The sequence below is a fragment of the Gymnoscopelus microlampas genome (genome assembly GCF_963454915.1).
Source record: "Gymnoscopelus microlampas genome assembly, chromosome: 20".
Classification (NCBI taxonomy): domain Eukaryota; kingdom Metazoa; phylum Chordata; class Actinopteri; order Myctophiformes; family Myctophidae; genus Gymnoscopelus; species Gymnoscopelus microlampas.
This window is the reverse complement of record NC_139957.1, coordinates 14,206,661-14,233,109: the sequence shown is the minus strand read 5'-3', so window position 1 is coordinate 14,233,109 and position 26,449 is coordinate 14,206,661. Positions and strand designations below refer to the sequence as shown.

The 26,449-nt window shown below is 43.3% G+C and overlaps 1 protein-coding gene across 1 annotated transcript in view; it reads left to right on the top strand.

Annotated features, from left to right (window-relative positions):
* syne2b (spectrin repeat containing, nuclear envelope 2b) overlaps positions 1–26,449 on the top strand; it is a 172,844-nt gene that overhangs the window by 19,434 nt on the left and 126,961 nt on the right. Inside the window, exons 10-39 of the mRNA XM_084045516.1 lie at positions 852–920; positions 2,811–2,924; positions 3,163–3,300; positions 3,954–4,118; positions 4,222–4,334; positions 4,650–4,818; positions 5,232–5,328; positions 6,045–6,244; positions 6,699–6,863; positions 7,964–8,104; positions 8,495–8,596; positions 9,038–9,211; positions 9,680–9,838; positions 10,129–13,494; positions 14,241–14,375; positions 14,862–14,987; positions 16,271–16,461; positions 17,519–17,600; positions 17,913–18,013; positions 18,475–18,595; positions 19,494–19,790; positions 20,366–20,961; positions 21,140–21,295; positions 21,754–21,904; positions 22,214–22,372; positions 23,017–23,184; positions 23,462–23,563; positions 23,822–24,022; positions 24,885–25,092; positions 26,264–26,376. Coding sequence (XP_083901642.1) covers positions 852–920; positions 2,811–2,924; positions 3,163–3,300; positions 3,954–4,118; positions 4,222–4,334; positions 4,650–4,818; positions 5,232–5,328; positions 6,045–6,244; positions 6,699–6,863; positions 7,964–8,104; positions 8,495–8,596; positions 9,038–9,211; positions 9,680–9,838; positions 10,129–13,494; positions 14,241–14,375; positions 14,862–14,987; positions 16,271–16,461; positions 17,519–17,600; positions 17,913–18,013; positions 18,475–18,595; positions 19,494–19,790; positions 20,366–20,961; positions 21,140–21,295; positions 21,754–21,904; positions 22,214–22,372; positions 23,017–23,184; positions 23,462–23,563; positions 23,822–24,022; positions 24,885–25,092; positions 26,264–26,376 — 8,079 coding nt within the window. The remainder of the gene's footprint in view (positions 1–851; positions 921–2,810; positions 2,925–3,162; positions 3,301–3,953; positions 4,119–4,221; positions 4,335–4,649; positions 4,819–5,231; positions 5,329–6,044; positions 6,245–6,698; positions 6,864–7,963; positions 8,105–8,494; positions 8,597–9,037; positions 9,212–9,679; positions 9,839–10,128; positions 13,495–14,240; positions 14,376–14,861; positions 14,988–16,270; positions 16,462–17,518; positions 17,601–17,912; positions 18,014–18,474; positions 18,596–19,493; positions 19,791–20,365; positions 20,962–21,139; positions 21,296–21,753; positions 21,905–22,213; positions 22,373–23,016; positions 23,185–23,461; positions 23,564–23,821; positions 24,023–24,884; positions 25,093–26,263; positions 26,377–26,449) is intronic.

Here is a 26,449-nt window from a genome sequence, read left to right as displayed (position 1 = left end):
GTCACATAGAAATCTCATATGAACTTCTCTGCCAGTTTGATCATGTGTTTCAAAGACGCTTCAGCTGTCGCCTTGTTCAGTTACATCATAAACACATTACATAACCTTCAAATTGAGCTTGCTGTAGTGAAACTTAAAATTAAGCTTAAGGTTTTTAGTGATCTGAAATTAAACCCCTTTCTGACGACAATCCAAAGGTTTGCATGAGATTTTCAGTTTCTGCTGCAGAGAAATCATGTCCTGTTAGCATTTCTGCCTATGAGACCATTCATTGCTCATACAAGATCTCATACAGGTCTTTTCAAACAGTGCTGATATTTATGCACTCAACTCCAGCTATGGGCATAGGGAGTGGTTTGTACTAAGTAGAAGCATGAAGAGTAACTAACAACAGACACAAATTCTGATGCTTCTTTTTAAAGAAACATATACAGTAGGAATCTGTGTTTTAGACTTGTGGGTTCTTCCTCAGAACTGTCAGTACAGTGACAGTTGCCTACCTTGGCTTGTATACAAAACACATGATCGTAATTACTGTGTGTGTGTGTGTGTGTGTGTGTGTGTGTGTGTGTGTGTGTGTGTGTGTGTGTGTGTGTGTGTGTGTGTGTGTGTGTGTGTGTGTGTCTGTGTGTGTCTGTGTCTGTGTCTGTGTCTGTCTGTGTCTGTGTCTGTGTGTGTGTGTGTGTGTGTGTGCGCGTGCGCGCGTGTGTATCAGTGCTATCGCGGATGGATAGGGTAAAAATATGCCATAGTCTGCACAATGTGCACATGTTTTTGTATGGATCCATGTGCATACTGTATGCACATGCACCCGCACGTGTGTGATCATACTGTATGTGTTCTCTGGTCAGGCCCACCTGCTCCAGTCCCAAACTATCAGAACCGCTTACAGTAGTGCTGAGCCCACCAGAGCTGCAGTGGTAAACAACTCCAAACTTTCTGTTCTTAAGGCTTGAGCTGCTCTGTGTTTAATAGCACTAAAAGCAGACAACTGCATTGCTACGCAAAAACTAGAGCTTGAACATGGAAAATGTTTTGCCCAGAATATTCTTTCTTTCTTTATTCTTTCTTAACTGAATTGAGTCCAAGGACTAATTAATTTTCCCAAAATATTAAACAGACTCCAAATTACAGTTTTTCACATACTGTATGATAAAGTTGTGCTTCTGAAAACCTAACCTCAACCCAAACCAGGCTGATTGTGTGAGAACTTTGGGTCAGGGCCAACTCCATGAGGTTCTGATAAACTGTCAAGCTCTACGTTCATCTAAGCAGCTGCTTCCATTCACCAACTCACAGGTTTACAGTGCTGTTGATATGAAATGGGTTTCCCAAAAGCACCCTTAAACTAAATCCACCTCTGCTTAATTAGAAGTCTATTTAAAATGCACATTATTCATTTCCTTATTTGCATTTTATTCATTACTTGTATATTTCTGGGGAATGCAGTGATTTTTGCATATGCCTCTGAGACATACATACACAGTAATTTTCCCATTTGTAACTCAGAGAGTGAATAGATGTAACCTAAATGGACCCTTTGGGTGCCTTTGGTTACATGTGTACACTCTCAGACTTAAATGAACACTGAGGATTTTACTGTGTATGTAATATCAGAGTTGTTGACACCATTAGTAGCAGCCGTAGGTAAGAATCTACTGTACCATTATCTACGTGAAATGGAAAAGACATCTAGATTAATTTACCATGTTAAGTTAAATGGGGAAATATTCATAAACTGGCCGCACTAAGCACCCAGGCAACTAAGGCCTTAACACACTAAGGACTCGGCATACTAAATACCATAGATAGTAGCACCCTAAGTACCTACAGTATCATACTAAAATGGGCTGTATACTCTCTAAAATGCTGGAGGTTTCTCTGTTGAGAACCACCAGTGAACTGAACATGTCAACACCGTGTCAGTATACTCTTCACGTATGTCTCTTTATAGACTCCAAACGGGCCGAGCTACAGTAGTCACCAAGAGCAAACAAGAGAGTTGCACTAACCAGAAAATACCCTCAATTATACTTAGTAGAACGGTAACAATAGAAACAGACTGAAGAGCATATTTGTTTTGAAAAGGATGAAATGTTTTTTTAGCAAGGCTAAAATTTAGCCTTAAATGTGTACAAAATGTCCTGCCAGGAAATTTTCTGTCCATTTAGTTGTCCTTGAAATCTCTGCGTGATTGATATGTCAGGATACACTTGCAGGCTTGGACTCGTTCAGCAACTCTTCCCTAAAAAATATTCAGCTCAATTCACAGCCATAGTTCTATTAGAATTCTAACATACATAAATGGTCCCAAAACCTCAGTGTGGGTACAGGCAACGTATTGAATGAACCAAGTGAAAGAATGAAACCCCGGGCGCAATCTTCCAGCCTACGTTATTTGTACCATTGCTTAGAGGGGGAAGTTGGAGAACTAGAAAGATGAAAGACAAAGTTCGACCTGGAGGCATGAACGTACTGCAGTGAGAGAAGACACCACAACTTGTCTTTTTACTCTACACTAACAGTCAAAATCAGTAGGCAGCTGCACCAATGATACAAAGCAACAACTTCTCTAAGAAAGAAAGTGGGACACTCAATCTCATCTACATTAGTAGAAATGAGCCAAGTAGATTAATATTCCACCGCCATTGCTCATCCTCACTCACTTTAACAAGGTCCCTTGCATACGATTGATTGCATGCATGCATGCATGCATGCATGAATGAATGAATATTACTTTGTTTACAAATAACAGATTCTGTAGTGCAAAATGTGTGCCATTAACTGTTCTTTATATGCCATTTTGCCAGGCAACACCCAGTCAGAAGGCACAGGAAGTCACATGTTGGCTGCTGCAGGCATATGAGGAACTGCTTGAGGGATGGGACTCCACAGAGGGAGAGAGCTACGCTGAGAGATACCACGTATGTGTGATGGAAACATTGACACTATTTCCCTTTAAGCTTTTATATCTCTGGGCCCTGTGCCCCTGAGCAGTGCTTCTTTTAAATGAGGGGATCATTCAAACCTGGGACACCAGATAGCATTTATATTTATATTTGTATAGAGGCTTTGGGGGACCCTGGTCAACTAAGTATAATACTGTAGGGTTTAAGTGGTTAATTGAAATTGCCAACTCTGTGTGTGTGTGTCTGTCTTCAGGTGTTCCAGACCTTTGTGGTGTCCTTTAATGAGCAGCGTCGTCCCGTCATGCCCCTGCTAACGGCGATGAGGCGAACCCCCAAACTCAGCCAGGAGCAGAGAGCCCTCAGAGAGGCATGGGACGCCCTGGCTGAAAAGGTCTGTTCTACTGCAAACCTGTGAAAGATTGAACATTTTGGTGTTTTCGGTTCTATTTCATTGTTACATTTTACATGGGGGGCACTGGATAGATGACTGGATATTGCACAGCATCCACAGTTTGATTCAGGTTGAGGACCTATCTTCCCGCTCTGCACCCTCAGCTTACTGTCTGACTGCACTCTCCTATGATGAAGCATAAACTACATAAAACAAATGTATTGCATTACTTTGGACATTTAAATTGTCAATCAATTGTGAATCAGTTGCCCTGTCACTTGTTGACCACATGAACCCTAACGTCTCTATTCTGGGCATATGAAAATAGCAGTTTTTCAAGATTACAACACGTAGGGAGCTTGTACAACTGCTATTTTTGGCAATGAGATTTTGGTGTAACCATTTCATTTGGTATCACCCTTGGGGCCATGTATATACTCCTAGGAGACCCCGGAAGTGTAGTATTAGTATATAGGGTTTGAGAGTGGTTAATTCTATGGCTCTTTACATCTGTCTTTCTATCTTCTTGCTTACAGTATGTTTAATGTATCTCTGTCTGTCTGTCTGTCTATCCATCCTCGTGTTTGTGTATGTGTGCGTCCGTGCGTGTGTGTGTGTGTGTGTGTGTGTGTGTGTGTGTGTATCTGTCTCAGCTGCGTGAGTATAAGGTAGAGTTGGACATGAGTCTGCCGGCTCCTCTGGATGTGGTCGGCAGTTGGCTGCAGAGGGCTGAGCAGGCTCTGTCTGAGGAGGAGGGAGACCCTCAGAACCACGGCAGGGCTGCAGATGAGGCCAGAGAGAAACAGGAGCTGCTTAAGGTACCCATCTCGAACATACAGTCCTCTTTTATACAACTAAATACACCACTGCAAGCTGCATGTGAAGCTACCTGTGTAATTGTCTGTCTGTCTTTCCCTCTAGATCTGCATGGAGGAGATGCCTCAGCATATTAAAACCTTCCAGATGTTCCAGAACATGGATGAGTTTGGAAACATGCTGGTTCCCATTGACAAACTGGAGGAGATGAAGAGGAGGTGGGTGATCGACTAACTGACTGACTGGCTTCCTCTCTGTTTTCCTCTTGTTGGAGGACATGAAATGACAAAAGTTCCCCTGTCATGGATCCACAGAATATGACCAGATAGTGGTATTTTCCATCAACTTGCAAGTATTATTTTCCCCTTCTTTTTGGGGTATATTTAGTTTTTGTTAATGATAATAACCTTGCTGCTCTTTGGCTTTCATAGGGCAAGTAAGTGGCATGGAGGAAGGGAGCATCATTACGTATCATATAGTCCAGAGGTATTGTGTGTTTACTTACTGCTCCTCTGTGTGTTTCTCTCCACCAGGTTCACCAGTGTGAGGGTGACAGCCAAGTACCATGGGATTAAACTGGAGTACCATGAGCATCGGCACACCGCGCTGGACCTGCTGGGCCAGATCAGGACCAAGCTCCGTGTCTGGAAGAGACCCTACATCTCCCAGGAGGCGGTGCGGGTCCTGCTGCAAGAGTGGCATGTAAGTTAGAGAGACCGTTCCAGTCCCATGTCAGAATAGTGCTGGTGTCAAGAAGACAATATCTCAAGTTTGTTTTGAGCTCCTCCTGGATTTGTTTGAAATCATGATTATTATTTGCCAATGTATGAAGGTGATGTATTCTGCAGTAGAACTAATTTGACCAATACATGAAGCAGATAAGTTAAGATGCTGTTAAGTTTGTTGAGTTCAAGTCAAGGTACTGTATATCTACAAGCGACAGAGTCACACTGGAGTATGACACATACTCCAGTATGATGATGCAAGAATACAATCCAGCCATGGCAGACTGCACATATACCATAACCCATCATTACCAGTTGTTCCTCTTCTCTTTATCATTAGTATATGTCTGCCATATCTTGTCTGAATGTTGTCATTATATTTTGTTACAGGAGCTTGTGGATAAACAGGAACTCCCCTCCCTGTTGGAGTCAGCTCTCCATAAACTAAAACTTATCTCTGAGAAATACACCAGTAAATCTGCACTGGGTAGGTTCAGTTGGACTGGTAGACAACACATGCTCTCCAGTTAAACCTTCTGCATTCTTATCTAATTCACTTGAAAAAGACACAAAGTTGATAACTCTTGAGGACTGAGTTGTTACAGAGGGGGGTGTACAAAGGGGGTGTAAGTGATATGTTTTTGTTAAATAAGTGTGAAATATCTCTATATTCACATAGTAATCATTGCTATCAAGTGTTTGTTCAGTAACAGGGGTCTCCTGTCTCTTCATCTCTTTAGTAAACACAAAATAAAATTTCAGATCGGTATACCAATTTCATCCAGTCAGGAGAGTAACCTCATACAGGACACAGGATAAACAAGTGAAATTGTAACTGATAACTGAGCAGACAAATTGGAAAATGAAATTGAAACTGATAGGTATTGACTAAATGCTCTATAGCAATGATTACACTCAGAATATAGAGCTTTAACATTTTAACCACAACAAAATAGTTTTTGTTTTAACCAAAAAACATCACCTTCAGCACCTAACCGTTCATGGATAGATAAACAAATGGATTAAGATGGATGTGCCAGGTGATTGAACAATTTACCATTCATTGATTGGTTTGGTCGGTAATTAAATAAAATCTTCCAAAAGATTAACATATCTTGTAAGTAATGTATTTACTGTAGTATTAATATGGTTATAAACTTAGATACATAGCCTGACTTACTGTCTGTCTGCCTGTCTGTACAGCTGCAGACTACAGCCATGTCAGTAGCCAGGTGAGAGAGCTGGAGGAAGAGACAGCTCTGGTGCTGGAGGGAGTGTCTACGGTGAAAAGCACTATGGGTAAAGTTCTGTCTGCCTGGGATTCCTACAGCGACTGTGTCAGCTCTCTGCAGGCCTGGCTGGAGCAGGGCGCTGCTACACACAACCGTGGACAGAGACCTGAGGTACACACACACACACACACACTTTATCAACTCATTTTCCTGGGGAGCCCCTAGAGTCCCCCCAAGGAGTCCTGTAGGAACCACTGGACTAGAGGACTCAAATACAAGAAGGCAGACAGGACACAGGAGTGGCAGAATTCAGAAGGATATTTTACTCAGGAACAGATTGCTGATACACAGCAGGGACAAGAAACAGGAACTAAACTGACAGGCAGCCTAGCGTATCATCTAAAACACTGAAACAAACTTCACAAACAAGCAACAGTCACTGTCTGACGCACAGACTAAATAGATCTGATTGAGTAATTGGGGAACAGCTGGGGAGGAAGAACGCTGTGAGTGAGTAAGGCGCGTACCACATAGGCTCTGATGCCCCGCACGCACACACATACACACATACAGTATACTGTATCTTCTCTCTTAATAAAACAGGCTTATCCATTGTGTTGTCCAGGTTTCGTCTAGCATTACATCTGAGTGGAGCTCCCGCCATGCTCATCTCAAGGAGGTGGGGAGCTTCCTGGTTGAAGTCACAGACCCCCAAACCAGCAGGAACCTGTCTGAGGAGCTACGTAGGCTCAACATACACTGGGCTGAGTTTGTCAAGAGAACCACACTTGTAAGTCATCTCCACCTTCCCTCTAATCGCTTTACTGAACACTTTATTGCCATATACTGTAATAAGGATACTTTGTGGTGATGCCCAGCAAGCAATGCTTTCGTTGTATTGTGGTATGTCCTTTAAAGGAGTAGTTTACCCAAAATATTACTTATTTTCTATCAATTACACACCCCATGAAGCATTGAATTCATGGACATTTTTTAGTTTTTGTCGCATTCCTAAGCCAATAATTTGATGACCGGCGGTCTCTCCGGTAGGAGACTCAAAGGAGACTCTTTGAGTCTCCTACCGGATACATTAGCATCTTTCCGCTGGCCATCAAATTATTGTCTCAGGAATGCGACAAAAACTAAAAAATCTCCATGAATTCAATGCTTCATGGGGTGTGTAATTGATAGAAAATAAGTACTTTTTTGGGTGAAATACTCCTTTAAAGAGTGAGTACTGTCTGTGGGTGTCATGCATTTGGAAAGTGGAAACGGGATTAAAAGATTAACTCTGCTGTGATTGACAAAATCTTATGGCACTCCTTGTGTTGTCCTCCGTGGGAAACCCCACCCATCTGGGAGCATACACAAAACAGCTGAACACAAACACAGATTTGGAGTTACCCTTTGCCCCAGTTCTCATGGTTAGGTTTTCTTTCCCCTCACCATGTACTGTACATCATGATCTGTGACATTTGAATCAGTCTTTTTGTTTAAAATTACTCTCACGGCTGCTCTTAATCAAGGGATGAGCCTCCAGTGCTCCACCTTTGTTTTTGTTTGTGGTGATGCAATCATTAAAAGATTGTGTAATCTTTACTTACAGTACATAAATCTTATGTACTATATAGTAGTACATAGGCATATAATTATCGTAGAAGACTAGTGGGGTACGTTTTTGGCCTCTTAGTGGATACAACTAAACTTGCAAAAATGTTTTATTTCATTGTACATGATACAATATAAAGCAAATATAAATACCAAACATTCATTCCTCCATGTTATGAGATCAGTAACTGATGATGGAATGTCAGGTGATTTTTCTTAAATGGATGTAGTGTAGTGGTATTTAAAAAATGTACTCTTGTCTCATGTCTTGTGCTCCCCCAGGATGTTGTGGCTGAGCCCAGTGAAGGAGCCGAAATCAGACCTCAGGACCCCCAGGCTCTGATCAGAGAAGCTACTCAAATCCTCACGGAGCCTGTAGAGGCCATGTCAGGACCCCTGCGCACCTACAGGAAGAGAATACAGGTGAATTTGACAGAGTGGAACTTTTATTGCATGAAGATAAGTTAGATATTACTTTAATGTCTATGTTATCAGAACACTTGGGATTGGGACCAAGACCATGAAAGTAGAGGGTTGCAAAGGATTTTATATATATATACACACACACACACACACACACACACACACACACACACACACACACACACACACACACACACACACACACACACACACACACACACACACACACACACACACACACACACACACAGTATATATACACACACACACACACACACACACACACACACACACACACACACACACACACACACACACACACACCGTACATACATATCTCTGGTAAAGTCTGTGATTTCCTCTGACTCCATGTGTCTCTCTGCTGTCTAGTTCATGATGAGGAAGGTGAAGGAAGTGGACCTGGATGCCGTGTCTCCGTCTCCAGAATGTTCAGCAGACCAGTTACACAAGCTGAAGTTGGCCATGCCTGAGGTAGGGACACATCTATTCTCCCCTCTTCTTCTATCTATAATAACCATATACAGTAGATACAACTATAGAGGACTAAGAGGAAACATCCAACTTACCTGATTCCTGTTCTGAACTTGGTTAAAGAGTTGAGTTTTCTTTTTTCTTAAAATTGTTTTCTGTTTGTTTACTTTTTAACGAAAAGTAATGAGGATAAGACAACAGTGCCTGTCTAGAATGACACAAAAAAAAACTTTGATTATGATAGCTCCAAGAGAATGAATCATGTTTTTTTTCTTGCTCTACTGAAAACCATAAAAAAGCACACGGTAAGATGGCAACAAGTCATGTTAATATGTTGAGCGATTGCAGGATTGAAGCCAAAGTGCTGAAGCCAAAGTGCCTGCCATCCAAACAACCATCATTTAATTTGTATGTATTTCTACGCATGTATTATTTCTCTAGGTGATGCAGACACTGTTGGAGGCAGAGCAGGTGTGTACAGAGCTGCAGCACGGCGTGTCATGTCTGGAGAGTCGTCTGGCTGAGCTCCTCCACTGGGAGGCTGAAGCCAGGGAGCTCTACCCGTACCTCAAAGCTGCAGAACGAAGACAGAGGGGACAGGACCCACGGGCCAGGGTATGCTCTAGAGCAGTGGTTCTCAACCTGTGGGTCGGGACCCGACCCCCCTGATTTTGGGGGCGGTCCCCAGATGACAGTGAAGTGACAATTTAAGGACTTTTTAGACCTTTTTAATACAAAAATAAAAAAGACCATTACTGCATCACAAGTAATCAACAAACTATACTATAAAACATTGGCCAAATTGTCAAATAGTATAAGAAAGAGGTAAAAATTTGGAAAATAGCCGATCTACAAGCTCACAATGGCTCGCAACACGAGGCGTTGTGAGCTTGTAGATCTGCTATTTTCACAATATTTCTCTGTGGAACGGAGTCAAACAAAATGGGGGGTCCCCAGTTCAAATATGATTATTTTAGGGGGTCACGGCGTGAAAAGGTTGAGAACAGAGACAGACTGTCAAAGTGCCTGTACTCAGCCTGTACGAAAGCACAAGTGCCAAGGATCTCTCCTCTTCTGCCACAGGAACTGATCTCTAGAGGTCTGCAACTGGAGGGTCTGGTGGTGACAGAGGAGCAGGACCTGCAGATGATGGTGATGACGGGCCAGAAGACGTCTCCCATCCAGTACCTCCATGCTACTGCCATGCAGGATCGAGTACGGGCCGCCATGGCTCAGTCACAGGCTAGTAGTCTTTTTTAAATATTATATAATAACACATGCTTTCCATCAGTTAACTATTCGGTGGCCGCCCACCATAGTTTTCTGCTTTGCACGAGATGAGAACCGGCCTTCAGCATACTCTGTACTCTCTTTTGAATACTCGATTCTTGCATCTCAACTAGACTGATCTTGGCATATTTCCCCCCAGTAGATTGTCAATCACTATGAATAAAGGGGCATATGTCACTCTTTTACTACCTGATGGATTATTACACTTTGCATCCTGGTTATGTTGCTTATTCTTGTTGTAGGAAACAGTAGGCCTGCTAAGCAGCCTGGGAGCCAGGAGAGACAGAAGTAGAAGCCCTCCAGAGGAACAGCCTCCTCCACCCAAGGTCTTCATACAGGCGGGTGACCAGGTTCCTGGGGAGACTGAACAACGGGGGCCAGCAGTCCCTTCCTCGTCCACCCAGCAGACAGTAAAACAACAGGAGTCTCTGGTGCCAAAGATAGTGGTTCAGGAATATAGAGAGGAGAAAATGAGCTCTCCGCCCCTGCCGTATTCTTATGCGCAGGCTGTTACTCAGACCCGGCCTCAGTCGCCACCAGAAGCCCAGAATAATGGTCACACACAGGTCTCACAGAAACCACCTCAGCCACCACACCAGCAAGAACAGAGACAGAGAGAACTAGAGCAACAAGAGCAAAGACAGAGAGAACTACAGCAACAAGAGCAAAGACAGAGAGAACTGCAGCAACAAGAACAGAGACAGAGAGAACTGCAGCAGCAACAAGAACAGAGACAGAGAGAACTACAGCAGCAAGCAGAGCAGAGACAAAGAGAACTACGGCAGCAAGAAGAACATAGACAGACAGAACTGCAATATGAGCAGCAACTACAGCAGCAACAGCTGAAGCAGCAACTTCAGGAACCATCTCCACAGAAGAGGCCTTTTAGCCCCCAGGATCTTCAGAGCAGAAAAGCTCAAGGCAGGAAGTATCGTCCCTGGCTGCAGATGAAAGCGCCACATCAGGCCGCTTCTCCAGATACAGTGCTGTCTAAGAGTCCAATTCAGTCTCCTAGTCCAATGCAGTCACCTAGTCCTGTTATGTCTCCTGTTCCGATCCAGTCACCTAGTCCGATCCAGTCTCCTAGTCCGATTATGTCTCCTTTTCAGATCCAGTCTCCTAGTCCAGTCCTGTCTCCTATTACTATCCAGTCTCCTAGTCCAGCCCTGTCTCCTATTACTATCCAGTCTCCTAGTCCAGTCCTGTCTCCTATTACTATCCAGTCTCCTAGTCCAGTTCTGTCTCCTATTACTATCCAGTCTCCTAGTCCAGTTCTGTCTCCTATTACTATCCAGTCTCCTAGTCCAGTTCTGTCTCCTATTACTATCCAGTCTCCTAGTCCGGTTCAGTCTCCTGTTCCAGTCCAGAGTTATGCTTCACCACCACTACCACAACAACAACAACAACAACAACAACAACAACAACAACAACGTATTCAGCAGCAGCAACAACAACAGCAACAACAAATTCAGCAGCAACAACATATTCAGCAGCAACAACATATTCAGCAGCAACAACAAAAACAGATTCAGCAGCAGCAACAACAACAACAACACATTCAACAGCAACAACACATTCAACAGCAGCAACAACAACAACAACAACAACAGGTACAACGGATGCAACAAATACAACAACAAAAAGAACAGCAACAAATGGAACAACAAAAACAACAGCAAATTCAAAAACAACTGCAGGTACAGCAGCAGCAACAACAACAACAACAACAACAACAACAACAACAACAACAACAACAACAACAACAACAAAAACAACAATCACAACAGCAGCAACCACAGCTTGCTGCACAGCAGATGAAGACTCAAGCCAAGCCCCAACCACAGATACAGGCACATACACAGCCTCAGTTGCCTGTGAAGACACCATCCCAGCCTCAGCTTCAACCTCATACATGGGCTCCAGCCACATGTCAGTCCCCTAGTCAGCCCCAGGCTCAGCTCCAAACTCCAGTACAGACATGGTCTCAGGTCAGATCGTCCTCACCTATGCAGGCCCATGCTCAAGCGCAACTCCAGGCCCAGATTCAGCCTCCGCTACCGTCCCACATCCAGCTACGTAGTCATCCTCAATCATGGGCCCCAGTGAGGTCCCCATCACCTATGTCCCCATCACCTATGTCCCCCACTTCAATGGCTCAGCCACAAACACATGGTCAACCCATGGCTCAGCCACAAATGCAAGGTCAGCCTATGGTCCAGCAACAAATGCATGCCCATTCTAGGCCTCAGGTACAAACCCATGCCCAAACTTTGGCCCAACCTCAAACCCATGACCAGCCACAGAGTTGGTCTCAAGTTCGAGCCTCCTCCCCCATGCAGCCTCAGCATCCCCAGGCTCCAACTCAGCCCCATCCTTACCCCCAGGGTTACCCACATGCCCAGACTCCACCCCAGTGGGGCCCCAAACATGAGCCCCACGCACAGGCTTACCCCCAGTCTCTTCCACAAGCCTTTCCTCTGCCCTTGGGTCAGACTCCACCAGCACAAGCTTATCCACCTAGCCAAGCTTTACCACAGCAATGGAGACCAGCTGGGCCACAACAAGGACCTCAGCAAGGACCCCTTAGATATCTTCCTACGGGAGCACCCTACAATCAACCTCCGTCGCAAGCACAGGCCCAGCCATGGGCTCATCCACAGGCCCAAATGAGGCCCCAGAGACCCATGCAACAACAGCAGCAGCCTCAGACGCAGGCTTATAATCTGACTCAAATGCAGCAAGGCCAAGTTGTGCAACAATCTTGGGTTCAGAATCAGCCACATCCCTTGCCCCAACAGTATCCTCAGCCTTATCGTCAGCCTCAGCCTCATATCCAACCCTATCCACCTTCTCAACCGCAGCCACAACGCCAACCTCATCCTCAATCTCCTTCACAAGCACAGTACCAACCTCAGCCTCAACTTCAGCCTCCACCCACGCCTCAGTCTCACCAGTCAACCCCACAAATTACTCAGGTCCAGCCACCTCCGCAACCCAAACCTCAGGCTCAGGTGCCACCACAACCAAAACAGCCTCAATCACCTCCACCAGCCAAGATCCAGGTTCAGTCAACTACACTATCCAGGACCCAGGCCCAGTCACCTCCACCAGCCCAGACCCAAGCCCAGCCCCCTCTCCCACCAAAGACCCAAGCACAGTCACCTCCACCAGTCCAGACCCAAGCCATGTCACTTCCCTCACCAATGGCCCAAGCACAGTCACCTCCACCACCAAACACCCAAGCCCAATTACCTCCCACACCAGTAACCCAAGTAGCACAATCCAAACCGCAGGCTACACCCCAAGCTAAACCGCAATCGCCCCCACAAGCAAAAGATCAACCCCAAGCACAGCCCAAGCCCCAACAACCCCAACCACTCCAGCCTCATGTCTTGCAGACCACCCCTGAGTCCCCAGAGCTTCGCATCAACCCTCAGGCCCTGGTCCAGGCCCCTCCTCAGGCCCTTACAGAGGCCTATGCTGAGGCCCAGGCTCTGGCCAGGAATGGTTTTGAGGAAGCCAAGCACTGTCTGCAGCAGCACATTCTGGAAGCTATTAATGTCTTCAAAGAAAAGTGCATCTCTACTGAACAAGCATCTGTTAAAGAGGTAAACTTTATTGTCAGTGTTTATTTTTGCAATACAACTTCAACAATAACATTCTAACTTTCTATATTTAGAACTCGGCTTTTTACATTAGTCACAGTTTATAATTTGTTTAATTAAGTATAAATTTGCCATAACCACTTAAACCCCAGCATCCATATTGTGGGGAAAACATTTGCAGAAAAAATAGCCGATCGAATAGCCGAGCTTACATCGCTTACGTCGGACCATCGGCCCGGACCGTGGCTTGGCTGTCCGGGCACCGAGGCTCTAAAGTAGCTTGACAGTGCATCACGGGTTCGAGTCCCGTTCCCGACGATCTTTACTGCACGTCTCTCCCCATCTCTCTCCCTGTTTCCTGTCCATCTCCACTTTCCACTATAAATAAAGGCAGAAAAGCCCAAAAAATATCTATAAAGAAAATGGTGCCATCTTATAATGAGATTTAGTGAGGACCAATTATATGAAGATATGGTTGAAAATGGGTGAAGTGCTCCTTTAATTGCAAGGAGAGAAGCAAACTGTGCAGTTTTGTTTTCTCAGAGGGACCTTACTAACCAAAGGGCAGAGATTGGTTTTCATTTCCTAGTCTTCGAAACAACCTACAAAATTAAATATGAACTAATTGCTCTCAGCATACACTAAAACAAAGACATCTCACAAAATTATTTTTAATTTTCAAATCTAACTGCTCTTGTGCCCGGGAGGAAATCTGCTCATTAATTCTGTCACTGTTGCTTCTTACACAGGAGACTCTGAGGGCTCTTGACCCTGAGCTACTTGAGGAGTTCCTTAGGGCAGCTGAGGGCATGGAGGCCTTTTGCACCCCCTTCCAACTCAGAGACATGGAGTTCTTCACCCAGTCTGTCAGGACACAGTGGGAGGTAAACTAAGACTGGCAGGGTTCATGCAACTGTACATCGGATATTATTTAGCTAATGGCTACAAAATAAAATGAATACATAACTGAGCATGTTTCAGCCTTCTTCTATTAAAACCAAGTTATTTACAAGGACAACAGCAGAATAAGTTTCAGAAACAGTAACATAAAATGTCCCTAGTACAATAGTGAGAGCCAGAGTGTCCCAAGCAATATTCCTTTATTCTAAATTCATCGTGTGAAAGAGTAGCGGCAGGGCATGGAGACAACTATCCAACTAAATACTTTACAAGACTGTGCATGTCTTGTAAAGTAAGTAAGTAATTGTGTAATAATTGTGCAACAGCATGTTGTGTCTTACTCAGTATTTTTCTTCAGTGATAATTGCTCTAGCATGCCTTTTATACTGTTTGTAATAAATCATCTTGTTATGTGTTCTAACATGTCCTACTATTTAATGTTTTATTAATCTATTTTTTTTATCACCCAGGCTGCGAGAGCTGACCTCTCAAGCTTTTTGCTACAGTTAAAGTTTAAACAAAAGAGGAAAGAATTTATTACGGCTGTTTTGCGGTGCGAGGCACACTTAAGCACCAGATTTGCAGCTAAAATACAGGTACAGGTACCTAGCCTCGTCCCTCATGCTGAAGTGTTAGCAGGCATGCTAAGGTGGACGGGAATGCAGCCAGCCTTTTGAATTCATATCATAATATGCTATGGTAGACAGGGACAAAGCTAGCTCTTTGCTTTCATAATTTCTGTTTTTCTCACTTCCTTTTCTTCTATGCCTTCATGGAGATTGTGTCAATGGGACTTGGTAAACACAATTATTTGTTTCTACTGTCTTGATTAATTATTTTAGAGCAGAGGTCCTCAACTGCACTGGAATAATTATTTTATGATGATTGTGAAGTCGGGACTTCTTGATTGACTATTTCTTGATTCATGTGCCAGGCCAGCCCACTAGCTGAGAAACAGTTATATCAGACAGAGGCTATCAGAGAAATGTTGGCTGTGACTCAAATTGGTTGGTTGAAATGCTGCCTACAAAGACAGCCATCAAAGCATCAAAGGCAAGACAGCATCAGAGCCGCATAAGAAGTTAATGTAAAATGTTGCTTGCTAAGGTGCCTTCATGTGACCAATTTTGAAGGCAGCCTTTGACGGTAGACAGCAGACAGCAAGGCAACAGGCGGCTGCCCTCAATTTGAGACACACAAACTGTTAAAAAATTCATTTTGCAAAAATATGCAAAAACTCCAGTTAATCATGTTAGATTAAAATAGCTTTCAATCATGTTACATTCATTTACATGCTCTCTGTGGGAGAAACGAATAACAACATACTGTATAGAAAACAAAATATATATGTTTTTATTTGGGGCGCCCCGGTGCCAGCCTGAGTTCGATTCGGACTTGAGGCTCTTTGCTGCATGTCCTTTCCCATCTCTCTCTTTCCTTGTTTTCCTGTCTCTCTCCCCCTGAGCACTATTTGAATAAAGCATGAAAATGACAAAAAATATATATAAAAAAAAAAAAGAAGTGTTTATCGCTCCATTCCCTGCACTTTTGTGGGCTGCTGACAGCTTTGGGATTCATTATGTATTGCCATGTGGGTTGGATTTACTGTACCCTTAAATTCTTTCTTTTTTTAAACCATGATGATTGATGAATAATGAATATTTTCCCTCCCACCCCTCATGTTTTTCCGTGTATTATTTTGGAAAACATTAATTCATATTGATACAGATCAGTCAATTACAGAATTTGAGTTTTGATCCTTGCTCTGCTTACCCTATATTTCATCTGCCTTTCATTTGCCTTCATTTGTAGGGCAGATGATTCAACTCATAAGATAAAACTTTATATACACTAATATATGTTTTATCACGGTTACCAGTCTTGTTTCTCAGCGGAGGGCAGCTTGGCCCAGGCTGGACAGCACCTCCAGAACCTAAAGGAACTGTGTGACACATTGAGCCCAGAAGACGCACACCGCCTGGCCCAGGCTCAACTCAGAGAGTGTGAGAAGAGACTGGCTGCCATCCAGCGGCAGTTCAGTGGGGACGAAATGCCACCTTCTGATGCTGGGTGAGAGGCTGGCCCTAGTGTGATGTTTAGTGTAGTTTGGTTTGGTTTATACTTGATTTAGTTTTGTGTACATTTTATTTGGTTTGGTGTAACTTACTAACTTTTAGGGTAAGTCCCTGCGACATACTTGCGTCATGTTCAGGGGTTGTACTTGTATATCAAGCTGCCTCACGCTACAGAAACAGGAGATAGGCTCCTGCCCTATGTTTTCTGAATAAAGGCATCAGTTGCATGAGGTTCATCAGCAACAAAGCAAGATTACCATTAAATAAACCATAACATGGTTTAGTACATTATACTAGTACTTAGTCGTCTTGGGGTTTTCCAGGGCTCTGTCACTGTTACGAACCCGTTGTAACAGTATATCCACAACATATACTGTTACGACTGTTACATATCCACAGATATGTAACAGTCACCAAAACCAGAAATAGCAGATCTACAAGCTCACAACAAGCATGTAGATCTGCTATTTTGGCCCAATGTTCAACTATTATGACATGCCCATAATAGGGGCGCTAGCGTTCAAGTGATTAACAGGATTGTAAATATAATAATAAGAAATTATTATTACAAACTTTATTTATATAGCACATTTCTTAACAATGTTACAAAGTGCTTGTACACATAAAAATAAATACAATACAATTTGTCAAACAGAAAAACAAGTTTCTAATAATGAGTGAAATCAAAACAATAACAACAATGAGGCAATTAAAACAAGCAACAGGTTCAGAAATAGATGCACCAAGCTGCTGTCTTTGAAGTTTAAAAAGAATGAAATAGATTGTCAAACATTGCATCAAAAGGGATCAACTTGAATCTATTGGAGATACATTTCCCAAGTCAACATAAATGTTGAGTGGAAGATTGTGAACGAGTAATGGAATGTGTATACAGTCTACAATTAAAATAACTGGGTATGTGTCTCCCTTGCCTCCTACTAGCTGCCCCTGCTCTCACATGCAAATGAGTGAAAGAGAGAAGAGTCCTAAATAATGAAGCCCAGTGCTCATAGATTTATTCTTTCATTTTTCTTCTCCATTTTCTTCTCTAGGGTTCCTGTTGAACACAGTCAAGACCTGACCCAGCAGAAAGAACCCGCAAAGACAAGTGACAAACACCAAGTCACAACTGAGGTGCCAGTTATATTTTGAATTAAATTAACGTTTTTTATTTTATTTGTATATATATTTATATGTTTAGGTCTTTTCAGCTTCAGACAGGAAGGGCTTTGCAGAGGAAACTTTCTCTGTAATCCCTACAGCCGACAAAGTGCATAGACCTACTGTACAGGGCTGACACAGAGTGCAATAGAACATTGAACATACATTCAGTTCACAACACATGCACACATGCTGTGTGTACAGCCACAACGCTTTATGGTTTGTTATTAAGCTGATCAAATGTTAACATTTGAAATCGCTATTTGTTTTTACTCTGTTTATCAGGTACAGCAAGTGATTGTGAAGAAATCGTTTGTGGAAAAAAGGGTGATTGAAAAGCAGCCTTCTTTAGAGGAAGATCTGGCCAGAAAGGAGGCTTTGGAAAGGTAGACTTAATTTCGGATTATTGTTACAAATGATCATTTCTAATCCTATGTGGGTAAACAAGTTACAAAAATATATCTGAGAAAAAAGAAGAGATGCTACAATTGTCATATTACTATGTACAGTATGTTGATTTATTAGATATATAAATATGTATAAATAAGGCAATATAATTTTGGAGCAGGGATATGATGTGTGTAAATACTATAATAGTAATAAATAGTCTATTACAGAAGTACATACAGTAACTGTTCTACACTACTGTTCATGCTTCACTTCAGCGTTGTATTGTTATTTCATGTTACCACAAATAAACAGACTAAAACACTAAAACACAATTTTGCATGGGGTCACCATGCACAGGACCACAAATGACGAATGAACCAAAGCAGTGCAAGCGACATAAATGTTGCATCAAAACAGTAAAAATCCTTCATCAATTTCTTAACTGATGCATTCCCAGATTTGAGAGCTCTAAGAAGAGCCTACAAGCCCAGCTGGCAAAAAATGAACAGAGCATCCAGGATGTCTCCAACGACTCTCTCTCTCTCAAAGGACTGCACACACGGCTGCAGGAAATACAGGTACGGCGCTATATAATTATATTTAGCCTACACCTACTTTTCATGACAGCACGAGATGACAGACAAGATACGACTAACTGTTAATCCCTGAAGCGATATTGGAACAACAGGACCTTTAAGGAACAGGATATAGATAAAGCTACACTCAAGTCTCTAAACATCTAAATCAGAGTATACAAAATATCAGAGGCTGACTGACTGCTCTTATTATTGCATTATGAATGTATGTCTTAAAAATGTCTAGATTTAGTTGTTTTTGGTTGTACTAACTTTCACCAAGACATTTTTTACACAACCTTCTCACACACAACATGGCTTTGTGTTTTTTTAATCTGCACTTGTAATAAGACACTTTCATAGCAGCTTTCAAACATAGCAATAGTACAATACTATTGTGTTGTCACTGCACCATCTGTCGCTATCCTCCCTTCAGTGGTGGAAAGTAACTAAGTACATTTACACAAGTACTGTACATAAGTACAACTTTGAGGTATTTTTGCTTTATTGGAGTATTTCCAGTTCTCAGTACTTTTACTTATACTCCACTACATCTCAGAGGCAAATATTGTACCTTTACTCCACTACAATTATTTGAAAACTCAAGTTACTAGTAATTTGCGGATATAAATGATTATATTATAAAACATACATTAACCCCTTTAGCCCTGTTTTATACCGAGGCTATTTGAAAATAAAAAAAATCAAACAGTCTAGTACATTTACTTTTGGTATATATAAAAGTATATTTTGATGCCAATACTTTTGTACTTTTACTCAAGTGACATTCTGAACACAGGCCTTTTACTTGTAACAGAGCATTTTTATATTGTGGTATTGCTACTTTTACTTAAGTAAGTAAAAAGTACTTATTCCACCCCTGCCTCCCTTCCCCTCACAGTTCCTGCGACAGGAGACTGAGACCCTTTGGTCGGACTTCATCAACCAGTGCTCCCAACGTTCACAGGGTGGGAAGGAGGGGCTCGAGCAGGAGAGGGCGGAGCTCAAGGAGCAGTGGCGGAGCCAGCAGGGCGACCTCCAGAGGAGAGGCAGCTCCCTGGGCGCCGCCCTCAGACAGATCGACTCCACAGAAAACCACATGGTGGACTTCACAGACAGACTGGACCGGTACCTCCGACAGCCCAAAGATGTGACCAACTTTACCCTGGCTAGTACCAGCATCCTCACTGATATCAAGGTCAGTGTGGTTTTGTCTTCTCTTATTAATGTTGTTCATTTCCAGGTCCTCCACAGCTGCTATTAGCAGTATCCAACGTGAGCTGGAACAGTTCTGTCAAAGCTATTATTTGCTGAAAAACTTTTAAACTTTAATTATATTTGTTCAGTTCTTTGTTCCTTTTCTGACAGCAATTAGATCACAGTATCCAGAGCAAGTTGGACCAAACAAAACAAACTACTGTAACAAACATTTTGACACTAATTAAAAAGTTGCACACTGCGGTGCATACGGCTTTGACAAGCGTCTATGCGAACACAATGGGCCCGTGTTCGGGGGAGGGAGACAATTGTCACCGCACACACTCCTACGGGCTGGGGCGGCACCTGTCAGCAGGGAGTGTTGGGCGGGAGGAGTAGGACGAAGGCTCTATGTTCTCCCGGTGGGGGCTCCTCACTGGCAGGTGAGCCAGTAGGATGCAAGAGCAGTGACAACACACCGAAATTTGTGTTGGGAAGAATTAATTGGCATAACGACTTAAATGGGGAAAAAGGGGTAATTTTTAAAAATAATAGTACGTTTATCCCCTCTTATAGGAACTGGAAGGCGGCATCCAAAGTGAACTGGACCAGTTGTCCCGCCTGGACTCCGAGTCCAGTGACCTTGACCCTCGTGACAGCGCTCCTCTGATCCGTGAGGTGGAGACCCACAGGACCAGCTTGGACCAGCTCCGCCAGCAGGTCCGCAAGAGCGAGGCAGCCGCCCGTGCCCTCGACCGCTTCCTCATGTCCCTGCGCACCGTGGACCAGGACATCTCTGGGGTGCAGGCCGCCCCCTGCAGCGACCCCGCTGTACTGCAGGACTGTCGCTCTAAGTTGGCCCTCATCAGGCAAAGCACGGACAGCCTCAGAGACAAAGCCCCACAGCTGGATCTCCTCCTCCAGGGAGCCAGGCTAACGGTGACCAGGGATGGTTCCCCGGCCTCCTGCCTGGACATGGTGGCCGCCCTGGTGCGGAGGCTGGGGGAGGTGGACGTCGGGCTGGCTACCCAGCAGCACAGCGTCCAGAAGGAGACACAGAGCAGGTCTCTGGGGCTGAGGAAAAGGACCCTACTGGGAGAGCTGAGGAAGATCCAGGAGAATGCAGAAAAGCAGGGGTTGAAGGAGCCCACCATGCCTGCTGTACAGCAGAGGTGTGTGTGTGTGTGTGTGTGTGTGTGTGTGTGTGTGTGTGTGTGTGTGTGTGTGTGTGTGTGTGTGTGTGTGTGTGTGTGTGTGTGTGTGTGTGTGTGTGTGTGTGTGTGTGTGTGTGTGTGTTAGCTGGGTACCCCCTGGTGATTTCTGTAAACAATAACGCTGTGTTTCCCCCAGGCTACGAGCGCTGTCAGATCTGGAGGCCCAGCTGCAGGCCCAGCGCTGTGAGCTGCAGAGTCTCCAGGAGGCCCAGGCCCCACCAGAAGGAGGCGAGGACCCCCTGAAGGAGGTGGAGACTCAGTGGGAGGAGACGCAGAGAGCTGTGGCTGACAGGTACAGGAAGTCTGAAGTTTCTTTTCAGCATGAACTATAATGTCCTCTGCCTTAACCTTAACCCATTAAAACCGGTAAAGCATTTATGTGTCATTTTAGATTTTAGCTATATATCGTCTCCTCATATGCAATAGTAGCAGATAGCTCGAAACGCGTTGCTTCGCGTCACGTTTTGTGCTTGTGGATCTGCTGCTTTTGATGCTTTCGTGTGACGCTGTAGTGTGATCAAGTAAGGCATTCATTTGAATACCTGACTGCAACAATATACAGTATAGCAACGTTTTTCAGAAAACTGTTCAGAAGGCATTTGTAGAATCAGCCTCAGGCGTTCATGGGTTAAAAGACTGGACAGAGAGTCAAAACTGAACCTAGATGGGTTTTCTAAGTGCAAAAAGTGTCACCGTTACTTACTTTCATCATATTTTATTCAGTATCGTAATACTTGCCGTCCGTTGCAGACAGGAACAGTGCAGTGTCTTGATGGAGCTCCTGAAGAAGTTCCAGAGTTGCCGTAGTTACCTGAGTACCACCATGCAGAAAGCCGAGCAGACCATCAGTGAGCAGGCGTCCTACATGGGAAAGGAGAATCTGCAACGACTCATAGCCAAGGTGACGCAATACACATTCATATCACATTTAAAATGTGCTCGTTTTCTGAGTCGATGTTGATGGTGGACTATTATGTTGGCTCTTAGCCCATTAAAGCTGATAGGCTGGCAGTTTCTCAAGTGAGGTGGGGTTTCATGCAAATCGTGGTAAACTGTGGATTTTTTCTGGAGTTAAAGAATATTGCTGCACACATCACACCTTCTCATCATTCTGCCACTAGATGGCAGGAACACGCTGGAATAAAATTAATATTCTAACTGTGTGTGCATGTGTGTATGCGTTTGTCTGCTTGTGTGTTTCTCTGCCCAGGTCCATGACATTAAAGAGGACTTGAGTGGCCTCCGGGAGCGAATGGATGAGATGAGAGGCGTTTGCAGACAGCTGCAGTCCCACCTCAAGAAGATCCCTGACTGTAGCGAGACTCCGTTTGAGGCTGAGGCTGATGTGCTGATGGACAGCTGGCTGGATGTACGACCTCCAACCATTATGGTTGAATTTAGTTTAATGCAACATCATTCTATCCAGCTGTGGGTCCAGATCCCAAACACCTAATTTGGACATAATTGGGACTATCATTTGTGGTTCACAACCTTGTAGTAGTTGTTGTAACCTTTGATAATTCTGGGTTCCATGATGAGATGCTAAAGTTCTCATTTGAGTCTCAGCATGAAAAAGGTTAGAACCCCTGCAGCAGTGAAAAAGGTTAGAACCCCTGCAGCAGTGAAAAAGGTTAGAACCCCTGCAGCAGTGGTTTACAAAGTATGGTGATAATAATAATAATGATAATAACGAATAATAATGAGGGGAAATAAATGAATACATTCAAGACTATTGTGTCATTTTAACCACTTTCATCCTGGCATCCCTATTTTGGGCATGTCGTTGTTCAAAATCTTGAACATTTTCAAAACATTTTGTAAATAACAGATCCAGCCCACTCAGTTCTAACTGGATGGATGTCGGACCTAAGCTGAAATGTTGAATTGAATGAAGCCAGGCTAGGCTGGACTTAATTGATCCAATCCCAGCTGGATGGAACAGAACTGTAGTGAACTGGTACTGGAACTTAACAGAACTGAACTTGACTCTGCATCTGTTTCTTGATATACCAGGTAACGGAGAAGACAGACTCGTACATGGACAACCTGAAGGTAGGCCTGGAGCTGTGGGAGAAACAGCTGATGTTGGGTGGAGAGGTGGATGGCTGGGCTGGAGCCAAACTGACCCTGTTCGCAGAGGGCCACCCCTTCCACAGCCAAGAGCAAGTCCTCACCATGAGAGTAAGATCCACATACTTATACATGCATATATTTTTGATTCCATTTTCTATTTTCCTGAATCATGGTCAAGAGAAAAGTTGAACTTCGATTGATAACAGTTTATGTTCTCTGATTTACTTTAAACCTGTCAAATTAATTAGCAAACTTTTAAGCCCAGTCCACACCAGGGATAAGGGATGGTATTCTGCTTCAAGCGGTTGCAGTTGCAACTTGTTGCATTGCGAGTCATTGGTGTGGACTGAACTTTAGGCTGTACATGTTTTTGTTTGTTTGTCAGGATGAGATCCATTCTCATGAGGAGAACATCGAACGCTTCCATAAGAAGTCCATGGAGATCCAGGAGATGCTGCAAAGCCAGGAGGCTCCACTGGAGCTACAGGTGAAGATCTGGAACGGGTTCTCAATGTTGTGTCCATATAGAATAGAGCGTTTATATAGCTCCACTGCTAATCTACACTAATGATAAAGGCGTGTGTTTATCACTTCATCTGGCTGCCTCTTCAATGATTAGAAACTAAATAAAGATGTCTACCACTGCCAAAAGACACCAAGCGTATGACGTACATAGCTAATGGCGCAATACATCAGTGGCAAGTCATAGTTTGAAAATAATCTTCCCAACTCTCCCCCTCCTCAGGTGATGGAGACCCAGCTGAAGAAGAGAATGGAGCAGGTGAAGGAGCTGTATGCTGACAGTACAGATGTGTTTGAGGAGTTAATCGCTGTGAAGAAACATCTGTCAGAGCAGATGGCAGAGTGCCAGGTGGCCATAGAGAAGACCCAGGCCTCTATCAGCAAGGTCAACATGTCAGAGCCCCAGGCCAACACCACCATACAGGTACAGTAGCTCTCTATGCTGCTACATGTTCAGTTGTTGTTATACAGTATGTTGCATTCGTGGATGGTTCCCTTCTTTTTTTAAGTGTATTAGACTTGTGTTAGTGTTGAATGCAGAGCCTGACATCACCTCTGGGTTTTTTGTACATTGAAACTAATGAAGCAATACACTGTAATAGAACAAAGCAGAACAGAATTATCCACTTAAGCCATATATACTTTGCCGTACAACAAATGGCAAAAATAGCCAATCTCCAACACTTGATTGATCTGCTATTTTAGCTATTACTTTTTTTGAATTTTTGAATCAGGACACTCTGAAACTGGTGCGATTGGTCTCAATAGAGACATTCAGGGTGCTTCTTGAGGACACACTACAGTACATAGTGCCTGCACCTGTTTCATGTAACACTGTTTATTTGCATCTGATTTTTAAATCTCTGTGTTGTTATCCATGTCCTCACTGTATTGTCTGATTCACCGCCTTTTGCGATTATTTTAATGTTGTTTTATGCTTCTGCTTTTCCCTTTTGCTTTATTGTTAAATTAGTTGTGACATTGTAATGTGATTCAAATGTTTGTTATCAGGGCGTCCTTGAAAAAGAGAGCCTGCTCTCAATGGGTTTCCCTGAATAAATAAAGAAAAAGAAAGAAAGAAAGAATTATTAAAAACATTTTCTTTTTTTCTTTGCCCAAAATAGGAATGCCAGGGTTAAAGTGTTTAAGCAAGCAGAATGCTTTTCTCAACCTGCTGTACAGCACCATTTGTACTGTATTCACTGCTTTATTTCTTATCCACAACAGTATCGCTGCAACCGAGAGCAACTTTTACTGTATATCTTACCTTGTTCCCCCTCCAACAGCATCTGTGTGATGAGCTGGTGGCGCAGGAGGAGCGGGCAGAGGCTGTGTTGAAGGAGGTGGGGTTGGTGTCCAGTGTGGCTAGTCCTCAGGTGGTGGAGGTTCTGTCTACTGACTGTACCAGGCTCAGAGAGACCATCTCACTCACCAAGGACAGCATCCGCCTGAAGAGAGTGGAAGCAGAGAAAGGCCTGCTCAAAGTCATAACAGGTCAGAGTTAGATTCACATTTTTTACAGAGATAAGGTGTAATACATCTGACAGACTGACACATGGTGCTTAAACAGAAATGACATGACAACCAAGTTGGCCTTTGTTTTAAGATTATTTCCAAGAGAAAGCATGGCGGGTCCATTAATGTGTGTTGTGTAACACATAATCACAATCTTTATTACCCCCGAAGGGCAATTTGTTGCATAGCCAACAGTAAATACAATCATCATAAATAATCAATACACACCAATCAATGCACAAACATAGAATCAAGAATCATAAAATTATATCATGCTATTATTCAAAAGGGCAATAGCAACAGGGAAACATTTGGTACATTTTAGCAGATTGTATATGTGACCAGATTGAAATAACTTGAACTCAAAGAATAAGGAGTGACTTGTGACGGTGTCCCAAGATCGAGTCTGGTTCAAGAACCATGTCACATGTCATTCTCCCTCTTCACTGTCCCTTTGCTGTCTCTCTCCACTGTACTGTCAATTAAAATTGAAATGTCTAATGCACAGTAAGAGAAAATAAATTCCATACTCAAAACAACTAAAGAAAAAGCCTAAATCAATCATCATCATGATTTGTGTGCGTGGGGAACTCATTTGAAACAAGCTCAGTGCTTTAATGATTCTTCCAGTTTAGTAGACCTTGTATTGTGAATTTGTACTTCCATGTACTGTTGTTCTCATGTCTTACTAAATAAAGTACATCAATCAATCAATCAAGCAAAAAAGGCGCGCTACATCCTCAAGTGGACATTTTATGTAACTGTCATGTTTCGGTCTCTCAAGCCTTCATCATTATCATTATCTGACAGTACAGGAGCGAGAGACGGGATGACTTTTTTTCCAAGCGGTTGAAAATGCCGCTCAACTAATAATCCCTTTGTCTTTCTTGGATTAATCTTGCGCTAACATACTGCTCGCTGTGTGAATGCTAGACTGAACCAACACTAAAATGCAGTATGTTTCATGGTTTTCAAAATGCCACCTGGATAATTCTCTTTTTTTTAAGCACATCTCTTTTGTCTTTACCTCTGTCAGACAAGAGCCACATGATAAACACCCATTTTCTGGATCTGAAAATGTCACGGACATTTCAGAGTAGTTTCTGCCTGGTATTGCACTCGGTAAACGTCTCCTCTGTCTCTCCGTCAGATGACAGCCAATCATTTGAGGAGTGGTTCCAGGATATACAGCTGTCCGTCAACGAATGCTTTGAGAATCCTGAAAGCAGAGAAGATGTGGCCACTTCCCTGCAGAGACTGACTGTAAGTGGATGGATGGATGGATGAATGGAATGGATGGATGGATGGATGGATGGATGGATAATGTAAATACTTA